The sequence below is a fragment of the Sphaeramia orbicularis genome, chromosome 1 (genome assembly GCF_902148855.1).
Source record: "Sphaeramia orbicularis chromosome 1, fSphaOr1.1, whole genome shotgun sequence".
Taxonomy (NCBI): Eukaryota; Metazoa; Chordata; class Actinopteri; order Kurtiformes; family Apogonidae; genus Sphaeramia; species Sphaeramia orbicularis.
Window position 1 is genome coordinate 45,027,484 of NC_043957.1, and position 27,769 is coordinate 45,055,252.

Sequence of the window (27,769 nt, forward strand, 5' to 3'; positions counted from 1 at the left end):
GCCACTAACTGTGGGTGTCTTTCACCTTTCAGGTAAGCACTAACTGTGTGATGTTTTGGCACTCAATTATAAAGTGAATATTTCATTCTTATTGAATGACTTGACTTGCACAAACTGTGCTTTGTTTCAACAATGAAAGTGCAGCTGCTGATTTCTTATAAATGATAACTTTAATTAAGTCTGTAGAATGAGCATCTGTTGATCAGATAGGCAGACATAGTTTTATTTTCAACATTATTTCAACAAGCATTTTACTTCACATTTCTGTTTGTCCAGACCAGAGGTGGACAACATATAGATATATTTTTGTTTGTTTGTTTTCAGAGGCCTACACTGACTGATAAAATAGACAAAAGGCCAAGCATTGGGCAAGTGCAGTGAAATATGAAACACATAAATAATGCCAAAATATATTCAAGAACATGAACTGAATAAACATAACAGATTGGTTTACAAAAGGCAATCTGCCAACCCAGAGGTCTGTGTCCTTGTTTCAAAGACAAGGTTTCTGTTAGAAAATGCTGAATTTTTTACCACCGTCTCTGTGTGTGTGTGTGCTCAGAGGTTACAGGAAAACAAACGTCAGATACGTACCCCTGTAGAGGTCAATTCTGATGTATGTTAAAAATATGATAAGTGTTTTAACAAATCAGAGACAGAGAAAGCCTCGTTCTGTTTTGTGAACTTGTGTGAAAGCATGTAACTAATTTCTGTTGCCAGTGGATGGACAGTTGGCTGCTTTGTAAAAATATTCTTCCTGGCAATTAAATTGGAAGGCATTTTCAGGGCTTTTTCTTCTCTTTCCCATGATGACAAGTTCATGGCATTGTCAAAAATGTCTCTTGATGGTGTATGAACTTTCTTGGCAAATCAAACATTCAAGATGAAATATTTATTTGTCCATATAATATCCAGATCCATCTTTTCTATTTTTTTAAGCCAGTGAGACAGAGGTAAGAATTAAGACATAAAGTCTTGAGTTTTAACCTCAAGAAAGTCCTGAGTTTCTGTGGTGAAAGCTAAGTAAGACAAATCAAGTCGCTGTTTAGGCCAAGTAAGTGGTGAGTCAAAGTTATATGAACCTCTGTTGGTCTGTCCAACAGAGGGAGTTGAGCCAAATGAACAACAAAGGAAAGTGGAGCTCTGGAACTAAAACCTATTGGTCTAGATATCTCTAAAGTGAAAACAGACGTCATGGTTTCAATGTGTTTCTTCACATAAAGTTTGCATCACAGCCAAAATAATTTGAATAGTAGCCAAATGCATTTAGTTTACTGACAGAGAATGGAATGAAGTATTTTTGTACTCAGGGACCATTTTACAGCACAATGAACACAATGAATGAGCTGCATTTGCCTGATTTATAGCACACTTTTATTTTTTTTAGTACAGTACTTGTACTTTTATGTGGGGATTTACATGATGTCATAGTACTTTTACTGAAGGAACTAATACGGACTGCTGACACAGGATACATATTCTAACTGAAGTCATTTTTATGCCAAGAAACTATGATATTAGTATATGAATTATCAGTCAGTTGGAATTAAGGTGAATAACGTCATTAAAAGTCATAAAATTTTGAGATTCACTAAAACAATGGTGGCTTTTGCTGATTTTTAGGGGGTCTTTTGTTTTTCTTTGAGGATGTTGTGAGTTTGGATTGAAATATCTGTATTTTTCCAGTGTGTGGTGCAGACTAATTCCTGGCTCAATCTCTATTAAAGCATAAGAGCAGAGATCATTTCTGCATTTTACATTAATTTTATTTGCAGGTCGTGTACATGATAATGACTAAAATTGACTCGCTGAGCTCAAACTAATTCTTTTGGGCCTTAATTTGATGGTGGACAAGAGAAGGGAGGCAAAGGTAAATAAAGGGTGAATAAGAAAGACCACCTGGATGTGGATTTGGACTACAGATGCTGGAGCCTGTGATCATTGTTCCAGTCACCTCATGCCACCCCACGGGATGCACTGATGTAAATGTAAAATATAATTTACACACTGAGATATTGTATTTTTTTATTACTTTTTGTTACCTTTAGATGTGGCTTCCACTGATTGCTGCCTTGTAAATCCTTATTCCAAAGTGTCTTTTTGTCTGTGACTCAATAAGGGTGCCTTTTGATATAAAAGCCAACATACTGTAGTTGTGACAAGTTAAATGGAGGCTTTTAAAATTCCTGTCAGCATCTTCTCTCCGGTAGGTGAGATAAGTTATGAATTTTTGTGATCTTATATCTGAAGGAAAGACGACCAGACAGTCATAGCGTGAGAGCATGGCGCCTGTGTAGTTTAGAGGTCTTTGAAGAGATACATTTGGTGTTGTGACAGGCCTTTGCCCCCAGGTGAGTGAGGATTACGAAGATCAGGTTTAAACAACCTTTTTTTCCATGTATGGTGTTTATGTTTTATGTTTGAGTTACATTTCATTGTAGGGAAATCTGCTTAACTACTATGGTATATTATGTTAACTGCACATGGTAATTATGATGTACAGTATGTAACAATGCATGCCTGGTTTACAATGATCATTTTACAGAAGACGAAGGTGTTCACACTTAATCTTTGGTGAGGTAGAAATTGTATTTCTGCTTTTAGTTCTATATATCCTCCTGAGACCCACTTGAATTGAAGTTTTGGCTTTTCTACATTGAATTGTCTTGATTGAAAATGGCATGATACAACAATTTTCTAAGATATATATATATATTTTTATTTTGTTTTTTAATGGAACATTCTTTGCAGTGGAAAGCATTTGTTTTTTTTTAGTTTTTTTTAGTAAAGCTATAAAACTCTTGTCCCCTACAGAGGTCTCAGCATTTAGCTGTATTGTTTTTGTATGTTGAAATGAACATACAAATGAATTTTTCATTCTCTTTTCTTCAGATAGAACAAGAAAATACACAGCCAGCCTTAAAAGACACACAAAAAACTGAACTAAATGGGTTCTAAATGTTAAAATCACTATTTAATGTGACCCCTGACCCCATGACAAAAAGCAGCACAGACAAATGGGTCCGATCAAGGAAAAGTGAACATCAACATGAAAAAGTAAATTTGCACACATCATTTATTTATCAAGTGGGCTCCTTTTTTAGCTAAAGATCTTTATTTTATGGAACTGTTGTCCTTTTTTAAATACCACTTGCACAGTACAGGAGAAGTTCCGACCCTTCTGCTAGGCTGCATTAAATTAACAAAAGGATGTGCAAAACAGTGTGTATTACTTTGAGAAATTAAAATTCTGAATGATTGTTTGTGAATTCATACACTGGTCACATTTAAAAAGACTATCTGTGAACTGTTACCGAGAAATTACTCTGTATTTGTAATTTACCTATATCAGTATGGACCACCACAAGTTGTAAATAACACTGTGTTAGTATTAAATACATTCAATAAAACATTGTGATTATATCTGGCTTGTTATGAAAAATAAGTCAATATTTTAGGTGATGCATACAATGGTAAAGTGTCGTCCATGTGTTACTATGACAACCTGTCCACATGTTACCACATTCTCATGTCAATAAAACAGAGACTTTTCAATATTTTACTCCAAAATTTATTTTCAGTATAGTTGAGCATAATATCTAAAAGGTTTTGTCCTACTTGATATCAATTTCTGTCAAGAACCGCATGTTTTCAATGTTTGTGTAAAGCTTAAAAAATTGGTGTGTTTCAAGTCCACGTGTTACAGAGCAGTAGTTTAACAGTTTTCACCTAAAAATTTTATCTCTCCAAATTTTGTTAAACATAATGTTAAAGTGCTTATAAATACCTACTCAAATATGTATAATACATGCATATAAATTACTCTGATTACATGACAGAGACTGTTGACCACCAAATATGTCCACGTATTACCACTTGATTGGACTCATAAATAGAAACATCTGACATGTGTTGAATGAAGCCTCATATAAAACAGCAGAAAATGACTGCAATAGATCTCATATTGTCTGATCAAAAGGGTTAACAATGTGTTAAGTGCAAAGGGAGATCACACAAAATACTATGACTTTGGTTTATAGAAAAACAGATTTTTTTCCCCCCAGAATTTAAAAAAAACTTTTATTTGACCACGGTACATTCTTCCCATATATCCATATTGGATCTTAATGCAGAGACTGAGAAATGCATGTGTGTTGTCATTATAATCAGGGTGCAATTTGTTGGGGGGAATGGGGGGGAATCAACCCCCTCCTCTGGTTTTTACATCCCTACCTTTGCTGAATGAATTTCATCCTCAGGGGGGACAACCCCGTCAATGATTAAAAACCAATTGAAATAACAGGCAGGTTATGACCGACTTTTCTTCCACTTATAGCAGGGGTGTCCGATCCTGGTCCTCGGGCTGGTATCCTGCATGTTTTAGATGTTTCCCTCTTCCAGCACACCTGACAGCTGTTATCAGGCTTCTGCAGAGCTTGATCATAGGCTTATCATGTGAATCAGGTGTGTTGGAAGAGGGATACATCTAAAACATGCAGGATACTGGCCCTCGAGGACCAGGATTGGACCCCCCTGACCTTTAGCCTACATTACTGGCACTAAAGACGCCACAGAGTCGGGCGTACTTGACTCCTCGGACGTCCGCATGTACTTGAGGCAGACCCAAAGCAGACCGCTCACAGGGCCGGATCCACTAAGATCCCAATTTGTGTGTATTAATTTGCTTGTGTAATCTAGAATTTTGTGTGTAGGGTTGAACCACGGTTTGTGGGTGATTTATAAAGATTGCCCTGTGCAAATTACAACAGGTGCAAAGTCTTGGAGACCGCCCTATTTAAATGAAGGTTTTGCATGTGCTACTGGAGACAATATGCTGGTAAAATTGCTCTGGGATACGCCAGCACCAATGGGAACAGTGTGCTGAATGATCCAGATGCACGGAAATGGAACGTTGGAGGAGTTTTATCATAGCAAGTATTGCATGACTTATTCATTCATTTTTCATTTTGAAGGTGGTGGTGGTGGTGGAGGTAGTTGGATTGAATGACTGTCAGGTGCATATAATTTTGTCACACTGTAGTTGAATGTCGGTACGTATTTTTAATCACAATCATCAGGAATGGAAAAAAGTGAAGTAAAGTGTGTGTGTGTGTGTGTAGGTGTGTGTGTGTGTGTGTGTGTGTGTGTGTGTGGGGGGGGGGGGGCATATGTCTTAGTTATTTTTTCTTCCGTCACTCCAAAAATGTTCACACCAGGGTGAAAAATATGGGGCCATTATTGTAGCAATATTATTTACAAATGCGTATGGAGAGTTGAGTGTCTGTATTTCAATCTGTCTGTGCGCAGTCGGATTTGCAAATGTGTAAATGAATCTGTAAATGCGTGATGAGATTTGTGTGTCTGTACAACAATCTGCAAATGTATAAAACAACTTGTGTGTGTGTAATCAGATTTGAAAAGTCAAAGTATTTTCACCACAAGACCCAGATATACAGACAAATCACTGGTTACAAGTCAAGCGGCTTCTCGATTGGCTCTCTTTACACACATGAATTTTGCTACACTTCTGCCGTGAGAGATCCACAAATGCGCAGCGGGATTTGTCTGTAAAAGCAGGGTTTGCGTGCTGGGCTCAGGCTGCCCTGGGCTCAGGCTCACAGGCTCCCTCATTCCGGCTGCGTTCGGCTTTGCTCGTTCTTGTACCTGACATGAGTTTACGTGAGTTGTGCTTGCAAGGTTCACCAACTGCCACTAAAAATCGAAGAAGAAGAAGAAGAAGAAGAAGAAGAAGAAGAAGATTCACCTGGGCAAGGAAAGATGGCTGCAAACGACAAGACGGGTCAGACGTTTGGGGCTACGAATAATCCAAGGAGTCTCGTCGTTTGCAGCCATCTTTCCTTGCCCAGGTGAATCTTCTTCTTCTTCTTCTTCTTCTTCTTCTTAGAAAAATGCATTCTCTGCATCTTGTTTCATCATTTCTCCTAACCACTTCCATGAGTGCACACTTACGCATCCAAACTGTTTGCACCTCCTTTTGAGACATGGTAAATATAGACACAGTTTCTATCAGCAAAATTGCTTTAGGGTTTAATAAATCACTTTGCGTGTGCTAAATTAATATATTTACATTTTCTCCTCCCACCACACGCACAACTGCGTCTCAATGCCCCATAATGCAAATTCATTGTGTCAAATGTACTAACTGGATGCAGACGTGCTTTTTTGCACCTTTGAAAGACGCAACCCTTATTGCTCACTGTTAGTAAATCACTTTGTACATTTTTTGTGTGTGCAATGAGTTTGCACATGTTTTAATACACACAAACCTTTAGTAGATCCGACCTACAGCGCTTACGACTCTAAGGAACTTTCACCTTAACCGAATTGTCAGCAGTTTTGTAATTCGTGAACATCCCCATGCACATAAATCCATTGTATACCTTACCTATCTCTCTAAGGAGCCTATATATCAGTGTCTCTCTCTCTCTCTCTCTCTCTCTCTGTCTGAAAGTGACATTTTTTTGCCTCGTCCCAACCCGACCCGCAGGTAACCTACTGATCCACTCATCACTAGTATGGACGCACATCTGCAGGTGACAATGTACATGTTCAACTGCATCTTAATCATTAGGTTTTATGTTCTGTTTTACAGTCTGATTGAGTTGCCCGTTGGCTGTAAATCCTCTCCCACGTTTATGTGATCAGCCCTTATCCATGGTCCTGAAACTTCATTAGTTCATCTCCCACATCACGGGTGTGGCTGTTGCAGAAAATTCAATGTTTCATGTATTTTTAGTTTGCTTTAAAGATGAATTTTCAACTGTTCAACAAGTAATAGGGCCTATCGGTAACTTTAAAAAGAATTAGGCCTGTTGATTCCTTGTTTTATTATGAGTTAAAAAAAAAACAAACAACCAAATGCGCCCCCCCCCCCTCTGGTTTTCTGACAAATCGCACCCTGATTATAATAAGGACCTGGAACCTTTGCACAGTTCTGTATGTCTTCTTATCAGTCCGTCTGAGTCAAATTGATGAGTAGAAGCAGAAGATTACCATAACTAGACCTTTAATTTGTCAGTCATCTGTAGGTCAAAGACATACAATTTTATGATGATAATGAGGTTTAATTACCTTGAACTTCTTGGTAAGGGGAAATAAAGACAGATGTAGATTGATATTTTAGTGCCTGTTGCAACATCCAGGTATGTTCTTTTAACTCTGATAAATACAGTATGTGATACCTCCAACAGCATGTGGTTCTCAAACACAAAAAGCTAATGGAAACCCCAAAACCATCCTGTCCATGGCTTGTTTGAGTCTTCCACTTTTGTCTGTGTGGGGCATCATATTCCTGTATAGAATCAATCCACGTGAAACCTCAGGGTATGGTAGTTGTTTGGCATGACTGGACAGATATTCCAGTTTACCTTTCATATTGCTATTCAAGTCTCAGAGGAAATGAGGCTTCGGAACCTCCTTTCACTCTTGTATTGCAAATCTTTTCCTTAACAAAATGTTTTCGGCTAACCCCAGGTGTTTTCAGACAGGTAAAGTGGTTTAATATGTGATTGACAGCTTTAATTATGATCACTGTTCAGGTTTTGTTGAACATCACAGAAACAACATGGCAGTTCCTATAACTGTGATATTTTTGCTTCTTTTACAATTCTGGATTTGTTCCCCTGGTTTTGCCTGTGCAATTTTACAGAGGGTGGCTTCAATTAATGCACGATAGTTTTTTGCCAGTTTTCATACAGAAATTACACACAACACCAGCATTTGGTAAGAAAAGACCACCAATGAGCACTGCCAGTGGACTTGGTAACTGTAGGAGTTTTTAATACAATGTTTTCAACCCTTTATGGGCATTCAAAGAAATATTCTGAAATTCAAAATTTCAACCTTAGTGTGTTATTGGAGGACCCTAGCAAGACTTTATTACCTTTGAGAAATTTTACAAAATGTTTTATTATTGTTGTTATGTAGAAAACCGAAGTCAGTGAAGATACCATATTTGGTTCCTTATCCGTAAGCGCAAAAATAATACATAAATAAATCCAAGAAGTAAATATTAAAAATGCAAGAAAAACACATGCAAGGTGAGAGGAACATGGATTTTAAAACATTAGAACATCACTTTTAGAGCATTACAACAACATAAGTGCTGATCCAGACCCCTGTCCACATCCACATTCTCCCTTTGAACATCATTCCTTACATTAGTACCATTACTTCATCGTATCTAACAAAGCAGGTACACTCATTGTTCATGCAGAGGTGGGCCTTACAGACCCTGTAGACCACATTGGACCTGAGATTGTTGACTCACCAACCTCACTGTAACTGTTGCTGTCACTGTCTTGTAATGTAACTTCTTCTAATACAGAAATTACCAAAAATAGTCACTTGCCCGAAAAAGGGTTAATAGTGTTTATATAAGAATGATTTCGTTCTCGATCCATGTAAATGGGTGCTTCTATGAAACTGGTCCCTAACAACAGGACATGTGGGCTAAATATTCAAACCATATGTATGGATCAAGTTTGGAAGCACTTTGAGTCTATTTTAAAAAGAAATATTTACTGAGATAAAAGAGAAACCAATTTTTAGATAGAACACATTTTTATATCATTTTTATATTATTTTGTAACACGGCGAAAAGGACACAAAAATTACGCACTACTGTTTTTTCAAATATCTTTTTATTCTGTCACAGGTACATTTTGGAAATCAAACCAGTTGTACAAGGCAGAGTGTTTCACAAAAATAACCGCTGTTGCAAAATCATTCGCGATTTATTTGTGTTTAAATGGGCAGGTTCTGCATGAAATGTGAGTGGACATAATGGGTTTCATGCGAAACCTGGAATTAGACTGTTCATTTATGAAAAACCTGCATGTCTGTTTTCAACACAACACTAGAATTGACAAATTTAACACAGTGTCTTTATTTATAGCGGTATATAAGACCATTTCAAGCCATGTTTTCAAAATAAAATGCACAGACACCTAGGTAGCTTTTCCTGTCCCAATTTTGGTCCTATTTTTGACCCCAATATTTTATCAAAAATTCATTACTTTTGGGATGGATCTATCTATCTATCTATCTGTCTATCTATCTATCTATCTATCTATCTATCTATCTATCTATCTATCTATCTATCTATCTATCTATCTATCTATCTATCTATATCTATCTATCTATCTATCTATCTATCTATCTATCTATCTATCTATCTATCTATCTATCTATCTATCTATCTATCTATCTATCTATCTATCTATCTCTGAGGTTATCATCAGGTACATCCTGGGGGGAAATATGTCTAAATTTCTCTTTTATTATTGGGTCTAAAAAATTGGCAGAGTGTCAGGTGCCAAAATGAACCCAGTTTCATTGAAGCACCCAAATGATTGATTCTTGATCAATGATCACTTTCCACAGTGTTTCTACATTACTGGAGCAAACCAAATATTGTAAATGTATAAATATCTTTTTCTTGTGTGATTCAGAATGGATTTCTATCATATTAGATGTTTCTCAGATGTTTTTTTGCATGAAACTTCTCTTGCTTTCCTTTCCTGTGGTAACAAACAGAGGTCAATCTTTTGGTTTACTATTATTTTTTGTAAATTGTTCCCAGCTTGTAGACCTGTGTTGAGGTTTATTTAAGGTTGGTTTATTTAAGGCTTTGCTGTAGTCCAGCTATTCTCTCCCTACAGGAGAGATCTTCGATTTCTTGTTGGTTTATACTATGTTCTGTATCCTACACACCCACACATCCTTCATAACTGACTACTGATGACTCTCTTCCATAGTGTAAATATTTAATTTGGTTTGGTTTTAGTTAGTTTAATTTAAGCATTCTAATTGAGGTCCCTATGGTGTGTCTTCCTTTTTGTTGTGACACACAAACACCACCACACTGTTGTACAGGAGCACTTTATGTCCTGATACTGATTGGACTGTCCTGTATATACTATCTATGACACATTTTTATGACCCTTCACTGATTTTTGTCAACAACAGCAGAGAACAAAAATTGCTTGAAAACTTTATTTCTCAGAAACAAAATACATTTTAAGGAAATGCTCAAATTAATGAAGATTTGTTTTTTTGACAAAAATACTCAAAATATTAAAACTAACAGTTAAATGTTAATAGGAGATGGCCACTGAGAACGTCTAGAGAACTACAACAGTTAATAATAAAAAGACAGTTCTGCAGAAAGATGTTTTTGGCTATGCAGATGATCCTGCCATTACTTTGTTTACTACTCCAGCAATATTTTTAATAAAACATTCAGTAGTTAGCATCTCAGGTTTTAAATTGAAGTATGGAAAGCACATTTATAGCAGAAAATGACATCCAGTCCTAGTCATTTGTTGCACCACAGAGTGAGTCACCTCCTCTTCATGTGCCTCGTCCACGTTAAACTTTCACAGGCACCTGTAAGGATAATTAGTCGATTATATACAAACATTTCATAAACTATTCCTACAGATGACGTGTGTTCATTAACTGCAACTGTTGAACTCATATCAGTTTAACTGTGCATACTGAAACGTACCTGGCTAGTCTGGGTGGGCTGGTCCTGCTGGAGAGGGGCCAGAGGATCCTGGGATGGAAGTGGACTGGCATCAAATGTGGGAATCTGAAAGCAGAAAAACAACATTTAACCAATTCCAGGTGATCAAATGAACAATAGTCAAAGAACAGCAGGATTTAATATTTTTCTCACATTTGGGATTTGCTGGGGAATGTTTTGTGGAGGATATTCAAATGGCAGCACCTGCAAAAAACATAAGGGCAGTGAATAGATAACTCTATTGAGAAGGGGGGAAAATAAAAGGCATCAAATTATACACAATGTGTCTCACATTTGGCCTCAGAGGGACATTTGACATTGGAGGGATGCTTGTAATTATCTGGAAAAAAAAAACAAAAACAAAAAAACAAACAAATCAATCCATCGAGTAACATAATAGAGAGTACATGTTATGTGTACTGTAGACATATCTAACATCTACTGAAATATTTACCTTTTGCTGAGTGAAGTCGTATGGGTAGTACTGTAATGTGAAAACAGCAGATAAACAAAAATGTTCTTTTTTATTGCAAATACATGCTCCCACAAGCAGAAGTTGTTGCATTTTTAGTTTTAAGGATAATATGAACAAATGTAGAAATAACAACAGTGCTTACAACTTCCACACTCTGTCGGCCAGGCGGCTGAGGAATGGAGTATTTGATGAGACCGTGAGAGGGAAAGGTCTGCAGAAAGTGATGAAGAAGGCAACAGAGATGCACAGTTAAGTGATGTCTGTTTCCAGATTTAGTAGAAAATGCTCCTGTAAAATGTACAAATGCTTACCTGTCCAGGAGTTGCTCCACCTGCAGCACCAAATGTATGAGGATAGATCTAGAGAAAAAAGTTTGTGTTTATGTGAGGCACAAACATTAAGCACAAACTGAAGGCTGGGTAAAGAGTTTTAACTTACAAGCTCCACACTATAAGCACCAGGAACTCCAGTCTGCGGCAGAGGCACACCAGGTGTGTAGACATTTTTCACCTAAATGGATGCATAATTTTAGACACAGTCAGTAGACATCATTTTCCACATGCAGTCTCCAACGAGGTGCTTCATTTCTCAAGCGAAAGAAGTTACTTTTTAAAAAACGTTGTTTGGCAGCTTGTGATATCTATCATTACCTGTGTGGGTGGTGCCTGTTGTCTGGAACCTGAATAATGAGGCAAGTAGTGAAAGAATGACTGGAAATAAAAGCATAAATCGGAAGCAGTTAGGAAACCAAACTTGCAAAAAAGAAAAAATACAAAAAGTATACAAGAAGTTCAGATATTAAACACATACTGGTGCAGCAGAGGCTGTGCTGGCCAAACAGAGGCACAAGAAGGCCAGCTTCATTTTTGCAGATGGTTCAAGTCCTGCACATACAATTCAATATTTTATCAATGTTGGTGTAAAAGTAAAACAAAATCCAATCTATAACAACTCATGCTCTTCTTAGCTCACCTTCTTCAACAGGAACACTACTGGTGAAGATGATGTAAGTGATCGAGATGAAGTACGTCAATCGTATCGTCCACTGACTTTTCTTTGGCTTTTATAGGGTACGAACTCGCCTCCCAGCCAATAACAGCTGATGCGATGATGATGAGTAGGTATGGGTGTCTAGTCTTCAGCTTTAGAAAACGACCAGTGGTCAAATCCACTTTCTGTGTAATAGCAGACTACTGTTGATTACACTGTCTAGAGCTGTGTACACCTTCACTCTGACTGCGCCATGTATTATCTCTGTGCAGCTGTTGCACTGAGCTGTAAATATGTGAAATGGTAATATTACATCAATTATTTATGTAAAAATAACAGTAATAGTTCTCATTTTTCATTTTCTAACATGTATTATATTTGAAATCATGTCAATGGCAACACATCGCATTCACTGACAAAAGTGAATTGAAAAACCTAAAGTTCATCATGTGGACAGAATAATTCAGTGTGAAGTAATAAAAAAAAACGAGCAAAACCTTTATGTCCTTTAGATACATTAATTATGTGAGATAATTGTGCAGATGCATGGAGTTTTTCATTGCTGTTTTGCATCCATTTAAATTTTACTCCTTGCTATACCACTGAGAAAAATTCTCATTCTCATACTTCTTCTTCTTTTTCTTCTTCTTCTTCTTAATTTTCTTCTTCTTATTTATTTATTTATTTTTAATTTTTTAATTTAATTTAATTTAATTTTTTAACTATTCCCAGTACAGTACACTTATTTCAGGCAAAGAACCAAAAGAAAACTGATGAGTTATTTTTCTTTATTTTGAAGCAAAGTAACAGCAACAAGATTCAGGAAACACACATCAAGAAGTTGCACTCATACAGTATTGCCTTGCAAAGCATCATATTTTCGTTTCAGCACAAATTATTTTTCTTTCATAAAGCATAGCACCAAGGTTACATTTTTAACAGTGTACTTTAGGAAAGTGATACCAGCACAGGTTGGTCATTGTTGGTTGAGGGATGTGGTTGGCCTTTTTTCTTTGATCTCCTGAAGAAAAATACAGCACATTTTATTTTATCAAAACTGCATTTAAACTGTTGAATCATGCAAGAAAAAAAAAAAAAAAATTCTGTGTGGTTTAACCCATAAAGACCCAGTGTGACTTTTGTAGTAGTTCCCAAATGAATTTTGCTCAGTATTTAATATTTCTTAAGTCATTTATTGCCATTTATTGTTATATTATACTCTGTATGTTATGTTTTTTTTAGTGAAAACAGCTATTTTCTTATATTGGATTTACTGATTAAATAGATGTTCATAAAAGCTCAGATTAAAGCTGAAAGTTATGATATCAGAAATAGAAAAAACTGAAGAAAAGGTGACTTTTCAGCAAATACATCATTAACTAAACATAAACCAAGCATGTCCATCCACTGTCATTGATCAAAATTCATGAGTTTTACTGGTGAATCAGTTTTGAAGAAGATGACAGTGTTTCCATGTTCACTATGGAGCCTCTGAACGTCCAAATGGGTGGATGACCATGAAAAGGTGACAAACTGTATTTTACACCAATTACTTACCTGTACCAATAGGATTAGTGGATCAACGGGTATTAAACAATATAGATCAGTAGATGGTTTTGGTCGACAGTGGATGTTTGGGTCTTTATGGGTTAAATAAGTATTTTGTGCTTTTTCTGCATGTGTACCAGATCCTGCTGACGCAGATGTTTTAGTCATCGTCATCATCATCATCACCGGTAGGAGCCTGAAATGACAAATACTTTTGATGAGTCAATCAGGAATGAAGAGACTCTCTGGCAAGTCTGATAATGAACTGCTGTTTCTCAACACCTCAGCAGAGCCAGCTGGAAGACTATCATTGTGATGCAATCGTCAGTTTTTTCCAAATGAACCTGTTGCCCTCATCGATGCTGAAGTCTTTCGTTTATTCTACTTTATATATGAATGTAAGGAAACACATGGTTGACAACTGGCACAACATTGTTTACATAGTGGTTTAGAATGTGAATCCAAAGTCATTCTTACAGGGGGAGCTGCTGCAACGACTGGTACAACAGCGACAACAGGGGCAGCAGGGGCCGCAGGGGCAGCTGGGGCAGCAGGGGCAGCTGGGGCAGCAGGGGCAGCTGGGGCAGCCGGGGCAGGGTCAGCAGCAGCATCAGGGGCAGCAGCGGCAGGGGCAGGTTGGTTGAATCCAAATGGGTAGAACTAGATGGCAAGAAAGTGAAAGTGTACACATGGGGGTGCAATTCAGGCTACAATGCAATATCACAGCAGCTTCTATTGGAAAAATAAAACACCGGCACTTACCACCTCCTCATCTTGACCATTTGGCTGTGGGATCTCTTGTTTGATGAAACCACGGACCTTTCAGTGAACACAAGAAGATGAGCACTTACAAGCGCCAATGTGTCACATAAAGAATGATCTGTCCTGGATATCACAGAAGTTGTGGCTTGTGCAATATCTGAAACTGCATTTTATTGCAATGCATGCATTTTTTTTTCATTTACATACTGATATGAGCTTCTATTTAATCTGTCTGGATCTAAAGCGCACTGCACACACATGAATCTAATACTCACCGGTCCTCCAATAAGATGTCTCTGGGCATCAACCGGGAGGAGCTGGAAGTAAAAACACCAAGATTACGCCGAGAGAGAATAAGACACATGTTTTAAAGGGTGAAAAACAACATAATTTAGTATACTTACAACTTCCAACCTGCCAGCAGGGACTCCAGCAGGGATTGCTTGGGCTGCCTGTAAAAGTGGCATTACAAGATTGGATTACAGCAAATGATATGCAAAAGACACAGCAGCTTTTTAATGTGGACTGGAAGCATCCGTGGTGGACAGATAATAACAGTATGGGAACGGTAAAGTGACAGTTTTAGTGGGTAGTGTCTGAAAATGCATCTTACTGTACCTCAGCTGGAGCGTGACGGATGTCAAACTCCATGTACATGTCATGCTGCAAGTGACAATAGATGTGGAAGAGAAAATAATGCAGGAGAATGGGGGGAAAAAACCAAAATACAGGAAATATTTACTGAAATAGATAAAGCAAACTATATCTACAGATGAAGATCATGTAAATGTCATAGCAAGCTCTGAAACAGTGATTGCATGAACCTTAAATTGAGATTATTTTGTCAGTTATTTAGCATTGAGTAGCACTGAAGCATATACATGAGAGAAATAATTTAAACAAAAGAGGTTGTTTTTCTTACGGGGGCACAGAAAACTGTCCCAAGGAAAAAGGCAAAGGGCAGGAGGAATTTCATTTTGAATTAAGCTGTGAACAGAACAGAAAAGTTATGCTTTAATGATATATACTGCAGCCCTTTGACATATGAGAGATGTATTACATCAATAATAACAAAAGAATATAAGGTAGTTGTTACATTACCTTTCCTTTCAGTAGGAGCAGGAGGACTGAAGGATTGTTGAGGCGAGGTGTGGGGACTGCAGAGCGATCTACTCCTATTTATTTGCTCAGAAAACAAAGGACGAGCAAAACTTCTGACAGCTTTTGGTGATAAGCCAAGTAGGATAGTTTTATGATTGAAAATTGGCAGCTGTAACCCCGTGAGAATCTCATATATTCTTTGGCTTGAAACTTCCATTAATCACATTTGATCCCTCAAAGATGTTTTATGAGGGCCCCCCTTGCAACATCCTTAGATCCCATAAAAGTGCGTCCTCCAGGTTACACATGACTGCAAGTGCAATTTATGTTGAGAAAAGAGAGTCTTTTGAAAGTCTCACTGTAAATTTATTGGATGTTTTTTTTTTTTATTATCCACAAATATGTACCACAAAATTTGAGATTTGTGCAAATGGCTTATGCTTTGAAGAACAGGATAAAAGATTATATCACTGTTTCCATGTCTAATTTCCCTTATAATATCACTGTGAAAGCACTTAAAGACAACTCAGACACACAACTTTTATTAAATAGATGACAAGAGGTAGTAGTTTTTTATAATAGTATATTGGTGGCAGCTTGAAAATGCTGCACTCACACAGTCTGAGTATGACATGCAAGCTTGTGGGTATTCACGCGTGCTGTGTTTGGATCAAAATCCATTAAGTGGTAAAAGAATGTCTCAGCATGATGACTGTACAGCTACTGTGTCCATGTCCCTCATGCCACAGTGTTACCAAGCAGAACTACACTTAATAATATTTAAAACATTTAAGTTCTGATGTAAACAGGACAGTAACTTTGACTTTGTGTTTGTTTCAGAGCTCATATGGATATGATCATGGTGTTTCTGAGTAAGGAGCATATTTTAATTGTATGCACATGTAAAAATACAGTCATACCGCTGTGAAACTATGAAGAGAACAAAGGAAATCAGGCATCTTAGATATCTGAACTTCTTGATTTTTATTTGATGATATTTGTCAATCAAGAAAAAAGCAGATTAAATAAAATGTTCATAGTTAGTAAAATGTATTGTTAGTTTACACTTTGTATCAATAATGTGTTTAGTCTTTTCTTGGTACATAACAGGATGTATTTGTTGGAGGTTGCAGCCTCACAAAAGGTTTCCCTGCGTGGGTTGGAGTTTGGGTGGAGCAGGTGTTTGGACAGTGGCAGCCTCCTGTGCAGGTCTCTCCAAACCCGCAGGGAGGTTATTAGCACAAGGCATCGATCCAGATCCATTGTGTCCCTGCATCTGTTGGACTCCAGCGGGTGAGCTGCCCACAGTTGGCAGAACATCTGGCTTTTCTGGGTTTGCAAGCCCTGCAGACTGGCTCACAGGCTGAACAGCTCCTGCAGGCTGGTTTGCGAGCACAGTGGGCAGGTATACGCCCAATTGGCCCATTTTAGCTGCAATCTGAAACAGAGATGTGAAGACAGATATTGGAAGAGGCAAAAGAGGGAGGGACAGTTGGATCATCAATGGGATCACTGAGTTCACTGAGCACACTGTTTGAACAAGCTGAGAGACATAAAAATCTTGGCTGGGTTACCTCGAGTTCCTCTGAACTAAGTGCGCCAAGTGGTGAGCTCTAGTAAAGAATAACAGCATTTATCAAACAAAGCATCGGCACACGGAATATTATGAAACGAGAAAGAATGTTACTTCAATTTCTATTCACATTTAAAGTGAATATTTACCATTGGTTGCTGCAGCATGTACACAATTTGAGGCTTCTGTGGATTAAAAATGCATCAAACTTAATGAAAGTTATTTTAGTATTTTGTAAATGTTTCATTGTCAACTTAGTACACATGACCATCTCTGCCAATTTCAGTTTGTGAAGGTAAAAGCACCTGTTGCTGAGGCTGAGCTGCATCTCCTGAGGGAACAACGCCAGGGGATGTTTCTGTTTCAGGCAACACATTTGAAGGCTGATTTGATGGTGTTTGTGGAAGAGGGGCCTCAGGAATTACAGGGAATCTGTATGTAGAGAACTGGCAAAAAGAGAACAGGACATTACCTTTTTATCAACAGACATCAGAGCTGAGATGAAGGAAAAAATACTATTCTAACCCTTGATTATTCTCAGAATCAGACTGCTACAAATAAAAGCTTGTGTAGGGTGACACGGTGTCAGATTGTTGTTTTCTTGCCAGGCTGAGTTTCAACCTCAAGGTCATAAACCAAATGACAGACTGCAACAAAGTACACATGTTTTGATTTCCACAACATTGCCTGTTATGAAAGAGTTTCAGGTTCATTCGGTTTTCCTACACCACCCTGCTGACAAGCTATGTAACAGAAGAAAATGTGCGCCATAAAAAAGTCCCCCAGGTAAAATCTTTCAAACTGAGTTGAGTTTTTGTTGGAAAATATCTTCCTCTGCAGTCTACCCCAAATAGACCACAGTTCATACTGTGTGTAAAGTAATGTAATGTCATGTGTTTCTTAGTGTGATCTCACCAGCTGATTTGTATAGGGTGATGGCAATATGGGGAAGTACCCAAAAGGTGGGAAAATCTGAAAAAAACAAAAACAAAACATAAACAGCAACTGTAATAATAAGATTAGTGAAATAATGACTTTAGAGCTCGAGTAAAATAAATCCTGTGCATCTGAAGAGGTGTCTTTTCCTACCAGAGGCTGCAGGGGCAATGATGGCTGGTTTACAGGATGAGACCCATAGACACTGGGCTGAAGGGGGATTCCCAGTGCACTGCCCCCTAGTGGAGACCAGGGATACTGTTGGAGGGGAGGCAGAAGCTGAGGGGTGAGCTGCTGGGGGACTCCAGGCTGTGGTGGCACCAAATTGGGAGAAAGTGGAGCCGGTGTTTGAGCTTCAGGATTTTGGTTGGTGGGTTCAACCATCTGAACTCTTTGAGATTGAAGGGCTTCTCCGTGTGATCTCAGGGGAGGAAGCACATTAGCACTAACCTGAAAAATAAAAGAAAACCCAAAAATAATGAGCAAAAGCACTCCATTCATGAATGAAATCAATTGAGACTTGTGATACATTTCTAACTGATAAACAATGAAAATAACACGGTTCTGTTTTGCAAATATAGTGAATAAAGGAGCATACTTACTGGCACTGCAGATACCACACTGATCAGACAAGATGCTAAGATTAGGGTAATCATTTCATAAACTAGAGAAAATTTATATTTTTGTAAAATATAAAGTGATTAAAAAATATTTATGTTTTTGTGATATAAATAAAAGCTTCCCACTTTGAAGCACTTAAATCCAGTGAAACACTTTGAGATGGGGCACTGACTTATTCTCTGCTCACATAGTGAAACAACCAATCACATGACAGAAAAAGCAAACTAATCTTCTGGTATACATTGAGCAATGGAATGGAAACCAAAGAAAATCCATTAAATGCCCTAAACTACCTGTTTTCCATGCTTTACAATGGTGTAATGTCTGCAAAAGTGATTAACACAAACACCTAAGTACCCAGGACTCGTGGTTTTCCTGTTCCTTCATACACCTGTGGGTGCACATGGTGCAGTATGGTATAATTATGGTCAGACCATATTTCTGCAATGTGCAACAAAACTGAGCAAAAAGTGCTAAATAAGGAAATAGGAATACTTCACTCAGCCTTTATTTCATTTTGTAATATACAGGGGTAGAGGCCTCATTTAAAATACATACAAGCAGCAGTGGTGAGGCAACGAAAAGAAACACGGTGAAGTCAACAAATACAATGCAAAGAATCAACTAAATGAAGAACAGCATAAAATACAGTGAACAAAATTGATTTAAATGGCCTTAAAAATGGAACAAGTTAAAGCTTTTTCTGTAACTGTTTTTGTTGCACAATGAACACAAGTGGATTTTCCCAGTTCGCTATAATCGACCTGACACCTGGAGCTTTTCAAAAATGATTGCAGATCATATTTACAACATGAAACAACAACAAGTTGAGTCACAGGCTGCAGCAACATTAAACACGATCACATTTTAGCCTGTGGCAGCAGCATAGATATTTTATTGTCTCTAATCAAACCAGTGCTGTATGTCTGAGCAGTGATGATAAACCTTTTTGGTCTTTTCCATATGTACCTTATGCGTCGATACTATAGGCAGATTGTTAAAGCAGTAGAGCTTGACTGATTTTATTAGTATTGAAGAACTATACCTAAATAAGTAAATACCTTTACCCCTTGATTTTGATAAAAGCTAGGAGTAAATGCAAAGGTTATTTTAACAAAACTGAGAAAACTGAACAAAAAGGGACTTTTCAGCAAAATATATTGATAACTGAATATTGACACAAATGTCCAGTGTTGCTGAAGCTGAAGGTGTGTCCATGTTCACTTCATATCGGATGACTATTAAAAACTGAGAAACTGCACCTTATTCAAATTATTTCAATGTATTGATAAGATTAGTGGTTCAAAAGTTATTAAACATTTTAGATCAGTAGATACTTCTTTCTTACCCTATACCTAATTTAATTACCTCATTAATTACCTATAATGTCCTTTCAGCAGAGAGAAAACCAGAATCCTACCACCTCCTGTGGACTTCTGTGGTTTTTAGGCTGTAGAAAATCCACCTCATGGTGTTTTCAGGCAGAAAAGGGGTTAAATACATGATGGACAGGTGTAATTATCCATCACTGATTAGATCCATGACTCTACTCCCTTAATCTGTGGCTCAACATAGAACCTTGGAAAAGTGTCTTCTCTTTTCCTATATTGACACCTTGAAGCAAAGTCTGTCAGTCAGTTAAAGCAGTCAGCTGGAGCTGCCTGTTACGCGCTCTGCTTTGAATAAACTCTTTTAGTCTCAGACTATGCTGTCAAAAGGCTGGCGTCCACCTGAAGGCTCAGACTTTCACAGGAGGAGATTATTGTTGTCACTCTCTTCACTCTGCTGAGCTCCTGTTGTGGATGAGGATTTTGAAGCCCAGGCAGATGGAACTGTCTCACTAAACTTTTTATATGTCACAGTCTCTGGCAAAAAGCCTTCATCTATTTGAGAGGCAGGGGCATTATTACATTTGATTATCATACCACCCCCCAGGAGGGAAGGCAAGGAGTATTGTTTTTGGTTCGGTTTATTTGTTTGTTAACACTCTAGCAGCACAACTATTGCTTCAATTCATGCCAAAATGGGTTTATAGACTGCCAGTGATTCAGAATAGATGTCATTACATTTTGGGAACAGTAGGTCAAAGTTAAATTTTTAAAATATCTTTAAAATCTCCCCCCTCCCCCCATTTTTGTATAATGGGCGAAATGTCATATGTCTGTAGCAGCAAAACTATTGGTTGGATTCATACCAAATTGGGTTTATGGACTGCCAGTGACTCAGAATAGATGTGGTTACATTTTGGGAAAACTAGGTCAAAGTTCAAATATTTTATGAGGTTTTAAATTTGTTTTTCATCTCCCATTTACTTTTAATGGGAGACGTTTCAGATGCCTATAAAAACATCAATTTTTTTTCATTTTACATCAAACTTGGCACATATATAGAGGCAATTGATATACTGACATCAGCACATGCATAGACATGATGCCATCAGCTGGATCGATGCCAAAATAAGCTACAATACCTGCGAGGGGCGGGGATTGTTGCGCTCTTTAATTTTTTAAAAATTACTTATTACATCATGCTTTTCCTTTACTGCCCAGAGTAGGGGTGCCCAGTATGTCATATTGTAATCAACCTATAGATCACAAAGGTGGTGTAGGTAGATCATGTGCCATTCCCCCCTATAGCATTTACCACTTGGCTGAGGTACAGAGTTTCCAGTCTGTGATCTCTTCTCGTCTCTAAACGACTGTGAAATTCTAGTGAATTCTAGTGAGGGACTTTGCTTTCCAATTTTTATCCACTTAAAGAAGGGCTATAAAAATGAGTGGAAGAGCTAGACCAAGTAAGAAACCAAAAGCTCACCACTTCTGTGCATGGAGGGACTTATTTTCAGCGAGTCAAATTCAAGATGCATTTATCTGAACTGAAAGTGTATCATTTGCTATTTCAAAGACGGAAAATGTGGAAAGGCACTTTGGAACTGTTCATAAAAACTATCACGCTAAAAGCCAACTGAGAAAAAGGAAAGTGAGTGAAATAAAATCACAGTTGATCAGCAGTCATTTCTCCCACATGAAGATTATTAAGTCCAAATAGTGTTCCACTATGAGCAATAAGTATGTGGAAGTCTGTTTGAAGCTGGAACCAGCAGATACTGTCAGGACTGTGAAACCCTGGTTGACTCCATTCAGAGTAAAGTACTGACCATGAACTGAAATGAGCCACAAGGGTTCACACAGATATGCAAGATACACCTGTTATACTGTACATATAAAATATACTCAGTATATATAAAACTAAATACGTATTTATCAGTGTTTAGAGGAGGTAGATCATGTGTGTGTTTTCTACAGTATACCTTTAATAAAATGCTAAAATAGGTTGTCAATATCAAATAACACATTTTGCAACAATTCCCATTTATTTCCTCTGTTGTTTTATTTCTAAAACCACATGTGTCAAACAGGTCAATGTTGAGACTGATTAAATATGTCATCTGGCTTTAAATCCTGATTGGTCTTCTCCACAGGTTCAGAAATGCTCATGTGAGAGGGAGAAAACAGACAGTCACACCTGAGTAGGAGGAGCAGAAAGGGTTTGTTCTTTTGCTTTTTGCTCTGACATCTTTTATCCACCCCCTTTTTTATTTTTTTGTTGATTGTTGACTATTTCCAACCTGTGTTACATTGCTCGACTACACCTTAAAAAAAACAAAAAAACAACAGTTTTTATTTGTTGTTCATGGCTGTAAAATGTGTCTCTTTTCTGCTGTGATGGGCCAAGAAAATCTTTGGCTGAACCTTAAACTCAGCAACTTCAACTTTATTCCTCTCCAGGAGTCTCATGTGCCTCTGACCGTAGGTTTCCATTGAAGCTTTCATAAACAGCTGTTTTCCATTGCTTTTGTATTAACGACAAGAATCCACTCTGAAATGGACACAGCATATATTTTTTTCAGATATAGACACCGTGGATTGATTGCACAGATGAACTGTTTTAAATGGAGGCAGTTGGATAAACCTAAAGATGACCAGTGTTAAAAGTTTTAGTGAAAATCCAAAAACATGTAAAACTGAGATTAAATGTGAAGAAGGAAATGGAAGTCCATTGTGTCACAATTTAACCAAATGACACACTGAATTGAATCCTGAAAACACAGACAGTGTGTGGAGTACGAAAGTGGTTTGTCATCTTTATAACAATGAGCTAAACTGTGCTACACCTTAACTTCATCTAAATTTCCCTGAACAAAACAGCAACAATGAGGTGCAATTTGTAAAATACATGTCAACGTAGTGACTGCTCTAAAGCTCAAAATTCAACACTGCTGTAGGGGTCAAGTAACATTAGGTCAAAATAATGAATTCATTTTCCTTTATCAACAAGATACTTGTATTTTTTTTATTTAAAGCAGACAGATTTGTAAACACAAAGTTTACAACACACAAAAAGTAACATGTAGATGCAGTCCATAATAGATGCAGAACACTGGACACAGTGTAATGCTGTATATTAGAATATGTTTTGCATTGTTTACTTAATCAATTTCTACTTTTGTTGCTGCAAACATGATACTTCAGTCATGCACATCATGATTTAGTAAGATAACAACACCTTTGCAGGTAAAACAGGTACAATTATAGCTTAAATGCTACTTTGAATCCATAGTCCTTAGGCAGGTAACAAAACATATCCAAATTAAAACACAAAAAATACAAATACAGCACCTTCAATATAAAATAAATACCAAGACTGGAGCCAATACAATATTTATAGACCATATATTGTGTATATTAATCTAGCACTCAATAAAGCAATGATTTATTTTACTGTGCATTCTAAGTAACATATTGTGTTTTTAGCTTTACTGTAAAGTGGTGGAAACTTAAACTTAAGCTGTGTCTGAAACTGGTAGACACCTTTTCAATGTCTAGTTTATTCACAGTCAAAGTGACCATATATACATTAAAAATAATATTTAAAAAAGTTTTTCTTTTGCAAAAGAGCTCATATCTAAAGAATATTTAAACTTACTGTGATTGTAACATCAGAGGAAAAATGACAAATTTTTCAATTTGTATCAGTGGAAAAACAGTAGTTAGAATAATTGATATATATGTGTACTAACAATGAAAATACAAAGATATATTTAACAAAAAAAAAAAAGACTCTGACAGAATACAACACAAAAAAGGACAATTTTAATTTTTCAAAGCCCCCATTAATTACAGTTTATAAAACACACCAAGAAAATGTTATTCAGTGCATGATTAAGTACTGCTTTTCACCAGTCTCTGGCTGGTGTTTGACTGCTTTATTTCATGACATAAATGAGAAGACAAGATTACATTCATGACCAGTGCCAGTGCAGAAAGTGGCGTAAAACATCAAATGAATACAGAAAATTGCCAGGACACTAACTAGCTTTATATCTGATGCAAAGACGTTTTTATAGTCCATGTGAATAAATGTAATAAAGAGTTGAGTGCAGTGGAATGAATTGGTCAAGTGGCTGAGTCATGATAAATAAGGTATTTGGATAGATTTCAGAGATGAATCAGAGAACCAGTTATTACAGGATCAACACTCATCCCTTTCTTAAGCAGCATTGATCCGGGGATAGCGGTGTGTGTTCACCACAGAGTGGATATTACACCAGTGTGCCGTCAGCAGGTGTGTCCACCACGGTCTCACCATCCAACAAATGTTATAATTACACTCTGCCTCTCCTCGAGTCATAAAATATCACCATTAATGTGCTAAAACAGTGTAAAAAAACTCAGAAAATATCCACAAAAAAAAAGCTGAAAGATACACATAAATACAGAAACCAATACTGGAAAGTAAAAATTCAAACACACTCATTGTTAAAAAAAAAAGAAAAGTCAACCAAACCTTGTCTGACCATTCTTTAACATGATAAAATAGAACATACAAGCTTCAAAAAGAGCAAACATTTTCATCTCACCAACCACTTTGCTTGTTGTAAAAAAAAAACAACAAAAAAAAAACAACTGAAGGAAAGTGTTTGATTGAGATCCTGCGGTGTCTGCTGTCAGATCGGTGCAGTCTATCTGTTGTCTCCTCGGGGGACAGTTGTGGTCGGGGGGCCCGCCGTGCCTGGGTTCGGGGTTGTGTTTGGCTGCGGGGCCGGAGGTGCAGGAGGTGGAGGGAGAGGTGTGGCTGGAGCAGGAGGAGGAGGCGGCCACAGTGCAGGAAACAGAGGCCACAGATTGAAGGTAAATCCTGGAAATCGATTGTGTCTCTGCAGCAAATAAACACACAAGTGCTCTTTTTTATGTTGTATTATCACAGCCGATAAATTACAGATGTGAATTATTTTATTCTCACCTCATCACTGTCTGAGCTACTGTCTGAATCACTGCTATGGTCATCACAGTTCTGCAGAAAATGTACAACATAATATACTATAATGTATGAAGTGATACAGCTGTGACAAACATGAATATTAAAAAGTGTACAGTGTTAGTATTATACAGTGGAGTATGCAGTACTTACAATCATAGGTATGTTGATTAAGCAGAAAACAACCAGAAGAAAATACTTCTTGCACATCTTGAATATGTAAAATCCTTTGATTAGTTAGAGCTGCCAACGTGCCGCCACAGTGTATGAGCGTAAACAGCTAAACAGTGAATAAAACATAAAGCTTGCGTACTCTACCGTCAGGCTGGCCCTTTCAGGAGACTCCATTAGCTTTTAAGCAGCCTCAGTGTGTCCACATTGCTCTCACGCTTTAAAGGTGTGGTACTTCATCACAGATGTGGTCAGAATCGCAGCAGCCTCGGCAGACAAAACCAAAATAGGCGTGAACACAGTTTCATTCCCCGACTGTGTTTTTGTAACGTTAACGTCCACATCCTGTTTATAATCCTGACAGACTTAAGGTGTTTGGTGACACATGCTCATCTGAGTGAACCGCCACTAATGTGTACACTACACACACACACACACACACACACACACACACACACACACACACACACACACACAAACAGTTTTTCATTTTAACCTTCTTTTGCTTTCAACATAGCTACATTTCCAAAAGAATTTTAAGTATTTCCTTAAGTCAGTTGTTTAGTTGTACAGACTCCATACTTTCAGAGCAGTCATATGTATGCCTACAGCTATATCTGCTCCTGCGAAACCATTCTTGCTCAATCCTTTCAGCACACTCACATTGTAATCATCTTGTTTACTCATGGCAGGCCTCTTTTATTTACACCATAGCACTTATTAAATCTGACTGCCATGATTTTATCACTGATCATCTATGTAGAGATGTAGATGTTTTTAATGTTGTTTTTAATAATGATGTACATATTTTCCTATGAACAAGAGTATGTTGACATATAGACAGTGATCAGACTCAGTGTTCTTTCTCTCTATCACATTTTGTTTAAAGTTATTTGCCATAGGCGATATTACAACACAACACTATCTGAATTGCTTTTCCTTTTTATCAACATAATGAAGAAATAGTGTTAATTAAATGTATCTGACAAACCATAAATTATTCATATGCAAAAATTCACACCTACATTTTTACCCATAAAGACCCAGTGCAACTTTTGTGGTAGTTCCCAAAAAAATATTTCTTAAGTGATTTGTATTTACCATTTATTATAATATTAGTTAAAATAATGTATTTTCCTATATGTAATGTACTGATCATGTAGATGTTCATAAAAGAAAAGAAAATACTTCCATTAGATTTCTTGTTATTAAAACCAAACAACGGTTTTTAAACTCTAAATACCACTTTTATTACTTAAATGTAAACATGTACAGAGTCAGGCAAAGGCAGGGATTGCTGATACATATCTTCTATAAATCATACGTAGATTTACAATTTAGTTCATAGGAATGTAATTTATGCAAACCTGAGATGCCTAATTCTAACACATAACAAGTGGTGCCAGGCACAACAAACCCCACCCCTCAAATGCACTGTATCTCATTTTGTCATCGATCCAGCTGATGGCATCATATCTATGCATGTGCAGATGTCAGCATATCAATTGCCTCTATATATGTCCCAAGTTTGAAGTAAACTGAGACAAAATTGATGTTTTTATAGACACTTGAAATTTTGCCCATTATAGGTAAATGGTGGAAAAAAAAAAATGTAAAAATTCATAAAAGATGTAAACTTTGACCTACTTTTTTATATATGTATGTATGAATAAAAATGTAACTGTGGGTCACTGGTAATCTATAAACCCAACTTGGTATGAATTCAACCAATAGTTTTGTTGCTACAGACATTTGAAATTTCACCCATTATAAGTAAATGAAGAAAAAAAAAAAAAAAAGGTTTAAAAAATTCATATAAAATTGGAACTTTGACCAACTTTTCCCAAAATGTAATGACATCTATTCTGGGTCACTGACAATTTATAAACCCAATTTGGTATGAATTCAAACAATAGTTTTGCTACTAGAGTGTTAACAAACAAACAAACAAACAAACCAAACCAAACCAAACCAAACCAAACCAAAAACCAATACCCCTTGCCTGCCCTTCGGGGACCAGGGTAACAATTGTCTGTTGATTTATAACAAAAACCGTGTGGTTTTACAGGGTGTTATAAGCAAGAAGTCCGCTGCGTATTGTACTATAGTTACTGTCCAATGCAGTATGTTTAGTGTTCAAAGTGTATGAATATACAACATACTTACATAGCTCTGTGCACAGTGTAGACTGTCATTGCAGGACTGAATACAAAATAAACAATACTTGCTCTTATTCTCATAGTTCTCTGTGACAGAATTGCAATGTGAAGGTCTCTTTTACATGTCAGGCCACTTTCATTTATATTCACAGATGAAGCTAGTGTCTTGTTATTTTGCTCTGACTTTGTTTTTTAGTGTTCCTCTGCCAAAATAGCTCAATCAAAAGTGTATAAAAAATCTGGTTTTACATTCTCGGTGTCAAAATGAGAAGTGAGGGAAGTGCCATTTTGTGAGATATAACTGTTGGTAAAAGTGGAGAACTGGTGGCTCATAATATTTAGACACATGATGAGACAGATACGCTCATGTCTGTGTTTAAAAAAACTGCATTAATGTGATATGAATATGACTGTTATGTGTCTATAATATGGAAGTGTCTCCATCTCATATCTCAGATCTCCACTTTTTGTTTAAGTTTCTTTTCTTTAGTATTTAAATGTGTGTTCTGTGGTCTGTAAGAGGTCCACATCATTCTTGAAATGAAGTGGCGTCAGTCAGTGTGAAG

The 27,769-nt window shown here is 37.1% G+C and overlaps 3 protein-coding genes and 1 long non-coding RNA gene across 4 annotated transcripts; 1 reads left to right on the forward strand and 3 right to left on the reverse strand.

The window, feature by feature from the left end:
• Positions 1-2,972: 2,972 nt before the first annotated feature.
• LOC115423150 (uncharacterized) lies at positions 2,973-3,972 on the forward strand. The gene is made up of 2 exons (XR_003935919.1): positions 2,973-3,021; positions 3,897-3,972. It is a non-coding gene; the product is annotated as an uncharacterized LOC115423150 (long non-coding RNA).
• An 8,813-nt stretch (positions 3,973-12,785) lies between these two features.
• Positions 12,786-15,516, reverse strand: scpp7 (secretory calcium-binding phosphoprotein 7). Its single transcript, XM_030139787.1, has 9 exons — positions 15,426-15,516; positions 15,247-15,311; positions 14,943-14,987; positions 14,729-14,776; positions 14,600-14,641; positions 14,325-14,381; positions 14,040-14,222; positions 13,700-13,758; positions 12,786-13,035 (listed from the first exon to the last, which is right to left on the reverse strand). The coding sequence occupies exons 2-8, from the start codon at positions 15,298-15,300 to the stop codon at positions 13,723-13,725; spliced, it is 465 nt and encodes a 154-aa protein (XP_029995647.1). The 5' UTR covers positions 15,301-15,311; positions 15,426-15,516; the 3' UTR covers positions 12,786-13,035; positions 13,700-13,722.
• Positions 15,517-16,385: 869 nt separating this feature from the next.
• On the reverse strand, positions 16,386-18,685 carry LOC115422916 (pistil-specific extensin-like protein). The gene is made up of 7 exons (XM_030139547.1): positions 18,537-18,685; positions 18,088-18,384; positions 17,914-17,970; positions 17,304-17,444; positions 17,148-17,183; positions 17,000-17,038; positions 16,386-16,863 (listed from the first exon to the last, which is right to left on the reverse strand). The coding sequence occupies exons 1-7, from the start codon at positions 18,588-18,590 to the stop codon at positions 16,561-16,563; spliced, it is 927 nt and encodes a 308-aa protein (XP_029995407.1). The 5' UTR covers positions 18,591-18,685; the 3' UTR covers positions 16,386-16,560.
• Positions 18,686-23,662: 4,977 nt separating this feature from the next.
• LOC115423099 (cleavage and polyadenylation specificity factor subunit 6-like) lies at positions 23,663-25,292 on the reverse strand. The gene is made up of 4 exons (XM_030139820.1): positions 25,192-25,292; positions 25,027-25,083; positions 24,859-24,909; positions 23,663-24,772 (listed from the first exon to the last, which is right to left on the reverse strand). Exons 1-4 carry the CDS (start codon positions 25,219-25,221, stop codon positions 24,578-24,580), a joined length of 333 nt encoding a protein of 110 aa, XP_029995680.1. The 5' UTR covers positions 25,222-25,292; the 3' UTR covers positions 23,663-24,577.
• Positions 25,293-27,769: the final 2,477 nt, after the last annotated feature.

Coding starts and splice junctions, on each gene's coding strand:
- scpp7 (XM_030139787.1), bottom strand. CDS start 15,300: ATGAAATTCCTCCTGCCCTTTGCCTTTTTCCTTGGGACAGTTTTCTGT. Junction 14,777..14,942: donor TCCGTCACGCTCCAGCTGAG/GTACAGTAAGAT, acceptor CCACTTTTACAG/GCAGCCCAAGCAATCCCTGC. Junction 14,223..14,324: donor ATGGTCAAGATGAGGAGGTG/GTAAGTGCCGGT, acceptor CTTGCCATCTAG/TTCTACCCATTTGGATTCAA.
- LOC115422916 (XM_030139547.1), bottom strand. CDS start 18,590: ATGATTACCCTAATCTTAGCATCTTGTCTGATCAGTGTGGTATCTGCA. Junction 17,971..18,087: donor CATTGCCCCTGCAGCCTCTG/GTAGGAAAAGAC, acceptor TGTTTTTTTCAG/ATTTTCCCACCTTTTGGGTA. Junction 17,445..17,913: donor CACCCTATACAAATCAGCTG/GTGAGATCACAC, acceptor TCTTTTTGCCAG/TTCTCTACATACAGATTCCC.
- LOC115423099 (XM_030139820.1), bottom strand. CDS start 25,221: ATGGAGTCTCCTGAAAGGGCCAGCCTGACG. Junction 25,084..25,191: donor CTGAAAGGGCCAGCCTGACG/GTAGAGTACGCA, acceptor TACATATTCAAG/ATGTGCAAGAAGTATTTTCT. Junction 24,773..24,858: donor GTAGCTCAGACAGTGATGAG/GTGAGAATAAAA, acceptor TATTTGCTGCAG/AGACACAATCGATTTCCAGG.